Genomic DNA, 10,412 nt, shown 5'->3' on the forward strand with positions numbered 1-10,412 from the left:
CAGAAACGTAACAATTATAAACACCAAGTTTGGGCAGATGGAGGGATGCAATCATTGCCATTTTCAAATACTTTATCTATATATGTCAAATGGGTATGAAGAGAATTACAAAAATAAACAAACACTATTAGTCAGAATTTATGCCAACTCCAAAACATGAATCCTGCTACAGGATTCTATCCAGTTTACTTAGTACCAGCAAACCTTTAGGCAAACGTTATCTGTACATGTATCCTCTAAGTTAGATAGGCTTTATCTGGCAAAGACAAAGTTTCTGGAAGTGTCAGATGGATGCTTAACAAAGCCAGGGACAGCCAAAGTAATTCTGGCGGATCACAACTGAGATACACAATACTACCCAAGTTCAGGGTTCCTAAAAGTCCCAAGTCAGAAAGCAGTATCCAAATTAGAGGCCAACCCTCTTCATGAAACTAGGGGCTCTATGAGACCTAAAACTTAAAGGGATTCCTTGACTATGGCTGCCAATAGTAGCAAGTCAGCAGTTCTGTGCAAGACCTTGGCTAGCTGAGACAACAATTGTTCTGATGTCATCTCTTAATAAGCACCTTATGAAACCAAATGATTATGAGATCCCACTATGCAAGATACCTACTAGCGGGCTGAAGTGTGTGGGGATGCACTCAAACACGCATGCAACCCCACCCATTTGAATGATCGTTATCTATGCCTCATCTCTCAAAACGTTCTTCACAATGAGTTTTTCAACTCTATATTGGGAATAACATTTTGCAGCATCGTGTTGGGAAACCTATGTGTGTAACATTCAGAAGTACGGTTGAATAGTTTGCAAAAGTATGTGTGGCGTCTCGGTTTAATGTTGCTTGTGGGGAAAGCCTCCACGGAACTGTAACACTACATGCCTACCACACGAAATACGAATGCATTATGTATATGTAACATATAAACGAGGTATTCTGATATCTTATATGTGGGTGTGTAAAAATTGGTTTTCAATCGAAGGCACATACCTTTGACACAAATCAAAGTAATATGAAGTTGCCTAATTTAGAGACATCAAAACACTATCCTACAACACTACATCTGTGAAATTTGAACGCTCGTAATCAAGTGCAAGTTGTAAAGCACAGAGTGTTACCAGGTTAACCAACTTCTGTAGTGCCATATAATTGATTTTCTGTGGTGGTGTTAGTGCAATTTATAATGATTGTATTAGTCTATGTGTATATTGTACAATAAATAGTTGCCTCTTTTTTCTTCAGTAACCGTTAAACAGACGTGAATACAGATTAGCCAAAAACAAATGTTGGTGATCGTGTTGAACCACGGGTCGTATACAAATTTTATTTTTATGTTATGCCAACTGATGTCCCTATAGCCACTCGTTTGTATTGAGGCCTTTGTGGTATTAGTAATCTGTATTAATAGCGTTAATTCGTGTTTAGTAGTCTGTGCTTTCCAACTTGCGCTTGATGACGTGCCGTTCTTATTTGACGGATGTAGTGTTGTTGGCTGGTATTTGGGTTGACTCGAAATTAGGCAACTTCATATTACTTTGTTTTGTGTCAAAGGTATGTACTTAGGTTGAAAACCAATTTTCACACATACGATATATCAGAATACCTCATTTGTATGTTCCATATACATAATGCATGTATTTCATATGGTAGGTGTGTAGTGTTACAGTTCCGTGGAGGCTATCCCCACAAACAACATTAAACCGAGAAGCCACACATACTTTGGCAAGCCATTCAACCGTATTTCTGAATGTTACACACATAGGATGCCCAACACGATGCTGCAAAATATTATTCCCAATATAGTAATCTGTACTTGAATTGAAAACCTCCTTGTGAAGCTCATAGAGCCCCTAGTTTCATGAAGAGGGTTGGCCTCTAATTTGGATACTGCTTTCTGACTTGGGCCTTTCAGGCACCCTGAACTTGGGTAGTACTGTGTATCCTAGTTGTGATCCCCCAGAATTACTTTGTCTGCCCCTGGCTTTTTTAAGCATCCATCTGACACTTCCAGAAACTTGGTCTTTTCCAGATAGAGCCTATCTAACTTAGAGGCTACATGTATAGATCATGTTTGCCCACAGGTATGCTGGAACTCCCACCTCCCTGGGGTCGATCTTAATTAAACTGGATAGAATCTTGTAGCAGGCTGTTGTGAAAATAATAATGAACCTTTGTTTTCCATTATGAGCTTCTGAATAATTATGTCACAATTACCAATCCCCACTGTAAACAGCTTTGTTTTCCATCTTCATGCATAGTCTATCCTGTCCCTGCTTGACATGTTAACCCTTCAAATTCACTGCTTGCCTAAATAATATTTAAAAATGTATGGTCTGAAGCTTTCACAGTGACTAATTATAACGAATTCTTAGGCTGCTAGCCAGATGGTTCCTGAGAAAAATTCATTATAATATTTAAAAAATTTCAGTACATATATTGGTTTAAAACCCAACACTTGTCCATGACAAAGATTAATTTATTATTGCTGTATAAGGAGGTAATAATCGTTTATGAGAATCACATATATTGTATAAATAGACTTTGTGGGCATAGTGTATAGCAATTGGTTGTTAATGCATGTGGTACATATAGTTAACATAGTTAAGAGGATTTTTCCCTAGCCTCTATTTCCAGACCCGTTCTGGGGCCCACCCAATCTCCCATCCAATAGATACTGGGGTTAAAGGAGGGCTGGAGTATGATGCTGACCACTCACCCCTATCGAGTGCCAAGGTCAAGAATGAGTAGGAGCTATGCCTCCATTAGCTTAAGTCCATTGCTGAGATAAGTAAATATTTCTCTTGCATTCTTTGTTATATAATTTTAATAGCACTAGAAATGGGGAAATTAACTTATTGCTTAACCAAAAGGATGTTGTATGGTGCAAATTGTACAGTTACATTGTTTTCGGTTCATTGTTTTGAAACAAGTTGTAAAGAATATAAAACTGTTACATGTACTTTAGGTAGCTATTTCTTGATACTATAAAATTGGAAGTGAAGGTACATAAATATTTTATTTTATTACATTCAGTTTTTGTAGTAGACGTGTTACTGTGGTAAAAATGAGATTTTTTTTATTGAGTCTTGCATGTTGTGATATGTTAGTTAATAGTGTTGCTTCATGTTTGGGAGTTGGCATAAATTCTGACTGGTGCCAAAACAACTGTGAGTAAGCGTTGTTATGATGAAATGAGCGTCTGTGTTGTAGAATGTAAGCGAAAGTTGATGTTACACAGAATTCTCCAGGCCACCTATTCCCCACCACAGCTGCCTTGCCAACTTCCAATCGGTGGACAATGCTATGGGTCGCGTGACGTTCTCCAATCATCGTCAGAGAAAGCATAAGACACAAACCAGTTATTTACTTGCTATTTAATCATCTCTTTCTTGAGAAGGTAATAAATAGTGTGTTCAGTTGGTCCAGAAATTCCTAGCTTTTTGAGACACGTGAAGGTTCATTCCTGTCTCGATCAAAGCGTTTATAATTTACTAAACATATTCTTGCGTTATTGAATGGTACTTTGTTGCATGTAGAAAAAAAAGCAATAATTCATAAACTAGTGCAAGAGGATGCTTGTGTACAATACATTGTTTTCTTATAAAATTCTAGCTCCATGGAGCAGATTCAATCTTGAGAAGCTGACAGAATGCTTGGCTAATCAAAGAAATTCCCTGTTCTTTATTGAGTCATAGGTCCTATTCCTGAGCTCGATGAATCTAATCCATATCCTCATGCCTCATTTTTCCAAGAGCTATTATAATATTATCCTATCTACAGCTAGGTCTTCTAAATGGACCCTTTACCTCCAGACTTTCAAACTAAAGCTCTATTTGCATTTATATCTCCCCCAAGCATGCTATATGTTCTTCCCATTCTGTCCTTAATTTGATTATCTTTTTGTGTATTTGGTGAAGAATAATTTATGGAGCTCCAAATTTGCAGTTTTTCCCACGTTCCTGTTCCCTCATGAATGAAATTTTGATTTGTTCCCAGATATTTGAATGTTGCAACATTCGCAAGGGACTTTAAGTACAGTAGATTCTGGTCAGTTGGGAAAATAAACGTTACCTTTCAGGTGCATGTCATGTCAAGACGTGTTTTATTTTATGTACATTATGAAATATCTTCTTTGTAACGTGTAAGACCTAATGTTACTTTTTATTACAGGTTAATTATAAAATTACAAAATGAATGTTGACTGGAATTCTCGTGAGATTTGTGTGTGGAAAGAAAAAGTAACTAAAAAGCAGCAAGATTTTTATGAATTACGTGGCAAGAAATGGTTCAGGTATAAACCATGTGATTATACATATCTTAAGAGAAATATTGGTTATGCAGTTTATGGTTATCCAAAGGAAGAGCCAAATAGCTTGAATGATTATACTGGATATGAACATAAGGAACTGAAATTTATTTATGAAGTTCTTAATACTATAATCAAATGCAAGGAACGATACAAACATCCGGAAGACATTCTGTTGTCATTTCTGTATGTGTATGGGAAAGCAGATGATGGCTGTGTTTCAGTGCCTGTGATACGATTTTGTGGATATGATTCACATGGTAATGAAAATAACATTTTCATTGATTATTCTTGTCGAGTGTACAAGAATTGGAGTGACTACTTGAAATGCAACAAACTACCAGAACTTATACTGTGTTACCCAAAGAACGGTGTGTATGAAACACAGTTTGGTAAGGTACAAGTTGAATTCGGGATATCGCCAGCAGGAAATCTTGGATCAAAGGTGATTGAAGGTTTTGACATTACCACTTCTGTGCTTGGAGTTACAGCTGTGGGAGTAGGAACAGCAGCGATGTTCGTGCCAATGGCATGGCCATTTATTGCAGGTAAGTAATGCAGGTTTTATGAAAGTAATTAGTTTGTGAATATGTCCTTTCAGAAAATTATTTGTCCTTTTCACTTTATGTGACTTATTGTCTTCTGGGTTGTAATACCACGTGGACTTGTAGGTAGATACTGACATTTCAGAGATGTGTAACTTCTTCATATAAAAAAGCTTAAGTAGAACCAGTTACGCAGTATTAGAGGTTTTCACGGCGGTGAGTATGAAGATGTCTTTTGTGTTATAGCGCCGTGTGGTCTTGTAGAAGATTACCGATGTTTCACAGGTCCTTATTGCCACCATCATCAGGGATCATAAGGGTTACATTGGTACAAAAATAAGTAAATAAATAAATATTAGAGTTTAGTCAAAATAAAGGAAAAATTCGTAGTATACAAAGTATTCCATATCCAGTGGCCATGCTTCGTAGTAGCATACTGCTAAACCATTAAACCTCAGAGTTCATGAAACAGATGGCATGATGGAACATTTCATGTCGATTAAACGATTTCAACATGAATAGAAATACGTTGTAGACAATAACATTTGTCAAACAGACATCAATAACTGATTGAAATGTATATAAAGCAACTGAGATATAAAAATTTATTCTTTAACTGTGAGGCTGATTTTTACTAAATATTTTAACATAAGAATGTTTGTGGCAAAGTACAGGAACTCTAGTCATCCATCTTAAGGTTTCACACGACTGTTTATACTGTGATTAATACCCTGATGATGGAGGCAGCAATGACCTCAACATTATTAAACTAATACCAGACTACATGGCACAACAACTTGGAAGACAGCCATTGTCTGACAGAGCTGGTCTCGTTTAAAGAGAATGTTGTTTTACCAATACAGGTGCAATTGGGGTTTCTGCGGTAACTGGAGTTTACGGAATTGGACGCAGCACAGAGACACTTGTGGATCGTCATCAGCATGAGCAAAGCATCGGCCTGGACAATGCCGCGTCCCGCAATTGTTGGCTGGGCATTGGGGGTGGCATTATGAGCATTGCCTCAGGAGGTACCGCTGCAACAGTTTTTAAACTGGCTGAGGCTGGTAAAGGTGTTACCGTAGCAGGACAGATTGCTGTGAAATCTGTAACAGCTGGTTCATGTGCTGTTAATTCCCTGGCAGTTATCAATGGGCTGGCCAACATAATTGAGAAGCATTTCACTGAGTGCGAAGTATCTTCATTGGATGTAGTACATTTTACATCATCTGTACTGTTCTTTACAAATTCTGTTATTTCAACACATGTGGCATATAATGTGATGAACAACATTGGGAAAAGTAGTATGGGACAGATTGATGTGCGCTCTGTCATGAAACAGATATCGAGCAACGCTCAAAATATTGAGGGTGGTGTGGCTAATGTAACAGATGTTTCCACCTTCCCTGCTTTAACCATTGGGAGTAGTTTTTCCTTGGTGAACAAGCCTGCTATGAACAAAATTTGTGACATCTGTAAATTTGTTTGCAAAAAATTGGTTGCATTTACAAAACGTGTGATGAAAGGGGATATGAGTATGCCCACGTATACAGTGGAAAGTGGAAGACTTCTTGACAGATGGTGGATAGAGTGGAATGAAGAGATAAATGTAGTTATCATAAAGATATGTGAAGCGTTTGGTGTGAAGCACTGGTCAGATATTATCATTCAAGGTCATAGAATTCTGGAAGATGTTGCGCGTGGCCAGATGAGAGAAATTGCTGGCACTGTGATTGCTGAAGAAAACTCACTTGAAAACTGTGGAACTGCAGTAGATGATAATGTTGTTGGAGGCACCAGAGTGTGTGATGGGAAAAACACCTTCATTCATGAAGGAACCCAAACTAATCTGTCATATCGAGATGAAGTAATATTCATACACTCAAAGTTCGTAGATTCTCAGATCTGCGGGAATCCAAACGATTTCTTTAGATATTTGAAGTTTGTATGCAAGTTTGTGCAAAGTGAAGTTGAAAAGGAAAAGTTAAATTTTGATAAAATGTGGACGATTATACAAAAATTGAAGCCAGATACAAAAATAGAGGAGTTTTATAAAGAGTACGGTATATCTGGCAATGCAAACAACTATTTCCTTCAGGAAGTATTAAAAGGGTTTAAAGACGAAGAGAAAGATGGATTTTTTAAGCTTAACTATGCATACAACAGCCAGAACGCTGCTACTTCAGCAAAAAAAGAAACTGAACAAAGTTTTTTTTTTGTGGATGGAATTACCTTCCGCGATTTCAACAAGAGAGGACTGGCATCAAATGGATTGCTGAGTGAAGAGCAATTCTATATGATGGCAGTAGAATTGACAGGAAATCATGTTGACAGAAACGATGTATCACTTTATGTAGATGGTACTACTGCAGTCATGCAGGTCATCGATGGTACCACTATAACAGTAAAGAGCTATTTGGAGGATGGAAAAGTTTCTGGAGTGGCTGCCGTTCTGAAATCTCCGCAGTAATTAACAATGTGAAATTTTAACAGAGCACAATTACTTAGTCCATGGAACGGAGGCCTTCCTGAGAAGATGACAGTCGCTCAACCACTCAAAAATTTTCCAGACATTTTATGCAACCAGAAGGTTCATTACTGTGTTGACAAGAGCCCACCAACGGTCCCCATCCTGAGCAACAGATCGCAGTGGTGAGCGTTATTAAACAAAACCGCGAAATTTCTTGCTTTGGCCATGGTTTTGACAATGGATTTTATCTTATGTTTCTGTTCATATTGAACACTGAAATTACCTTTTAATTGATTTAAATTTACCAAGAAGTTGTGGATGGAATATGGAAACTTTTTTTGAGTGTTTACGTCTTTGGTTTCCCGCAATATTAAGGCATCCAAGTTGACTACATTTTTAAGATTCATCACCATGAAGAAGTTCTGCAACATTTCTAATGCTCTGGTAGCATGGATGATTTGAAAGGCAGATGAAGAGAGATTATTCGCATTAGAAATAAAATTTATGAGAACTGCATAAAAAAATGTCATCAGACTTACACAAAATTTTGAAACCAATTAGAAACAATATTTGAGACTGATGGTTTAAGCCATCGGAGGACCCAGACGTATGTGATCCATGCCCAGAGCTGATGCGGCTTGGAGGACTAATTTAGCGCTCCTTTGGTGGTGTAGATGATAACTGTACCCACATGTTGTCGTGGGTTTTAGGTTTTTGAACTGGTATGTATTTACAGTGTCTGTATGATACAACACATGCATACAGATTGTAATTTTTTACCCGTTAACAATTGTTCGAGTAACATCGAGATTTTACGTTTACTGTGCAGTGATTGCACATCAATATTCTGACTTCTGACAGCACATATACTTGTTGGATTTTATTTTCTTGTGGCAGTGAGTCTTAAGATAGCTGTATTCTGGGTTGTTGCGCTATATAGTCTGAAGTTTACTGACTTTTCAGAGGTCCTTGCTGCCTCCATCATCACAGTGACTCATCACTTGATGATAGAGGCAGGAAGGACTTCTGAAACGAAGGAAAATTTCTTCCAGACTACACGACACAACAACCAGAAGTCACCCATCTTAAGCATATATTATTCTTTGACTGGAAATCTGAAACTCAAATTCTAACTTCTAGAAAGGTATAAAGTCAAACCATCCGGTGGCACAAGTCATTAATTTTTCAATAAACACGTTGTATACAAATATGAACCTGACTGGGGGAGTAGTGCAGAGGGCTAGTTATGTTGTGGCTGAACTAATCCACACACCCCTTTTAATCGGTACGTCTTTAATGGACTCGTCCAAATTCTACTGCGCATCGTGTTTGCTCCGTCTATTCGAGACTGCACGGTAAAGCGTGTTTCTGTTAGTTTAACAACTTTACGCTATTCTTTTTAAATAAAACCTTGACATGGGAAAGTTCAAAGTAGTATAATTCCCTCGTTAAATTCAAATTGTTAACCCTTAATACAACTTACAGCCACAAGTAAGACATTTATATAGCTATAACAGTGATTATAAATACGGCCTTGCTTTCAAATATGCTTCTAATTAAAATTAAATATAAAATAATTGCATGTGGCAAAGTCCTTGAGTATCTAATAGTAGCTCAGCTAATTTAATTTTCCAACAGAAATTTTGGAAAATATCCCATGTACACAATATGCACCATAAAACTAGATAACATAATCACCCTTAAAATCAAAGGTCGCCTACGATAAACTTAATAATTTAGTCCGTACCGCATAGAGAAAACAACACTTCACCATTATAAAGATCAATTTTTGACACCGTTTAATTAAATAATCGCTGTTTGCACAGAGAATAATACGAAACACAACAAAAATGCAGATATAATGATCGTTAAAACAGACAGGAGATATTCTTTAAAGGGTTTAAAGGTTTAATGTGGGTTTCTGTTATCTGATTCGTAATAAAAGTGTTTCTATAATGTATTTGACGTAAATTATATCGGCCTAAATACAGTGTTATTCATTCTTTTGTTAATATATTCTCATAGAAATATAATAATATAATACTTATAGGAACATAACATTACTATGTCTTGAGTAGTTTTGGGTAAGCATAAAATATCAACATTTAAGGAGGTTAAAACATTTTAAAGTGCTGCAGTTATGGACACAGAATTTGTGTCGTTTCACACTTCAGAACTTTGTTATATCCTCTTTAAATTTAAGGACATTGATTATGGGCAGCTGCCCCAAATTGCCTTTTAATAGATCCATCACTGGTTACAAATAATACGTTATTGATCCTAAGATTACAATAAATAATATTAAATCAAATTACTTGGAGCAATCATTTAATATTCTTAGTTAATAGTTTTGTTACATGACTTATGACTCATTTCAAGTCTTATGTCATCAAGAAACAAATGAAAATATGAATGTCCTGTTCTTACAAACACGTCTGTAAATTTTAGGTGGGGGTTTAAAAAAATAACGGAATGACATCCATGTAAAAATATTTTAATATCTTGTACAAAGCGAAACAAAACTACTTAAGGGTGCTCTGTATGCAACTTCACTCACTGTCGGATTTGGATAACAATTCTCTACCAGGAACGTCTGATACATTTTGGATAAATATTAAATCGACTGTTGACGCTTTATACTATGAACAAACTTTTAGATTTACCTTCTTAAATATACACCACCCAATTAATTCTTCCACATAAAATGTAGAGGCTTTAAAACACATGTTTAAAATCGAGCACACATTTTTGGTGCGTGGGTTCGATTCCCGGCGGTGCCCGAATTTATAACTTGTGTTGGGCAAGGCAACACGGAGTTTTCCTCCGGGGGCTTCCCCGGTTTCTCCGTGGCATCCCAACAATTACTCCATTCACACACAGAAGAAGGCAATGGCAAACCACTTCTGGATCATCTGGCAAGAACGTATATGAACAGGTCCCAGTCCGAGAAAAGGATGGAAGGATCCTGTTCATATGGACCTGTCGTCAGACAGAACACTAAATAATAATAAGATGAGGTGGTCTAGCGGTTAGAACGCTGGCCTTGTAATCCTGGGGGTCTCGGGTTCGATTCCCGGCGGTGCCCTAATTTATAA

At 37.1% G+C, this 10,412-nt stretch overlaps 1 protein-coding gene across 4 annotated transcripts; it reads left to right on the top strand.

Moving 5' to 3' along the window:
- Positions 1–1,139: 1,139 nt before the first annotated feature.
- LOC110834436 (uncharacterized) lies at positions 1,140–9,628 on the top strand. 4 transcript variants are annotated; one of them, XM_022073577.2, is made up of 4 exons: positions 1,140–1,550; positions 3,238–3,396; positions 4,170–4,853; positions 5,714–9,628. In XM_022073577.2, exons 3-4 carry the CDS (start codon positions 4,190–4,192, stop codon positions 7,315–7,317), a joined length of 2,268 nt encoding a protein of 755 aa, XP_021929269.2. In that variant the 5' UTR covers positions 1,140–1,550; positions 3,238–3,396; positions 4,170–4,189; the 3' UTR covers positions 7,318–9,628. The 4 variants fall into 4 exon arrangements, with proteins under 4 accessions (XP_021929269.2, XP_021929267.2, XP_087215618.1 ...); XM_022073575.2 differs by lacking the exon at positions 3,238–3,396; XM_087359492.1 differs by lacking the exons at positions 1,140–1,550; positions 3,238–3,396 and adding an exon at positions 2,419–2,496.
- The last annotated feature ends 784 nt before the right edge of the window (positions 9,629–10,412 follow it).

This window comes from Zootermopsis nevadensis, unplaced genomic scaffold (genome assembly GCF_977971745.1).
Source record: "Zootermopsis nevadensis isolate Lab colony 2312 unplaced genomic scaffold, Znev_1.0 Znev_ptg000031l, whole genome shotgun sequence".
NCBI classification, from domain to species: Eukaryota; Metazoa; Arthropoda; class Insecta; order Blattodea; family Termopsidae; genus Zootermopsis; species Zootermopsis nevadensis.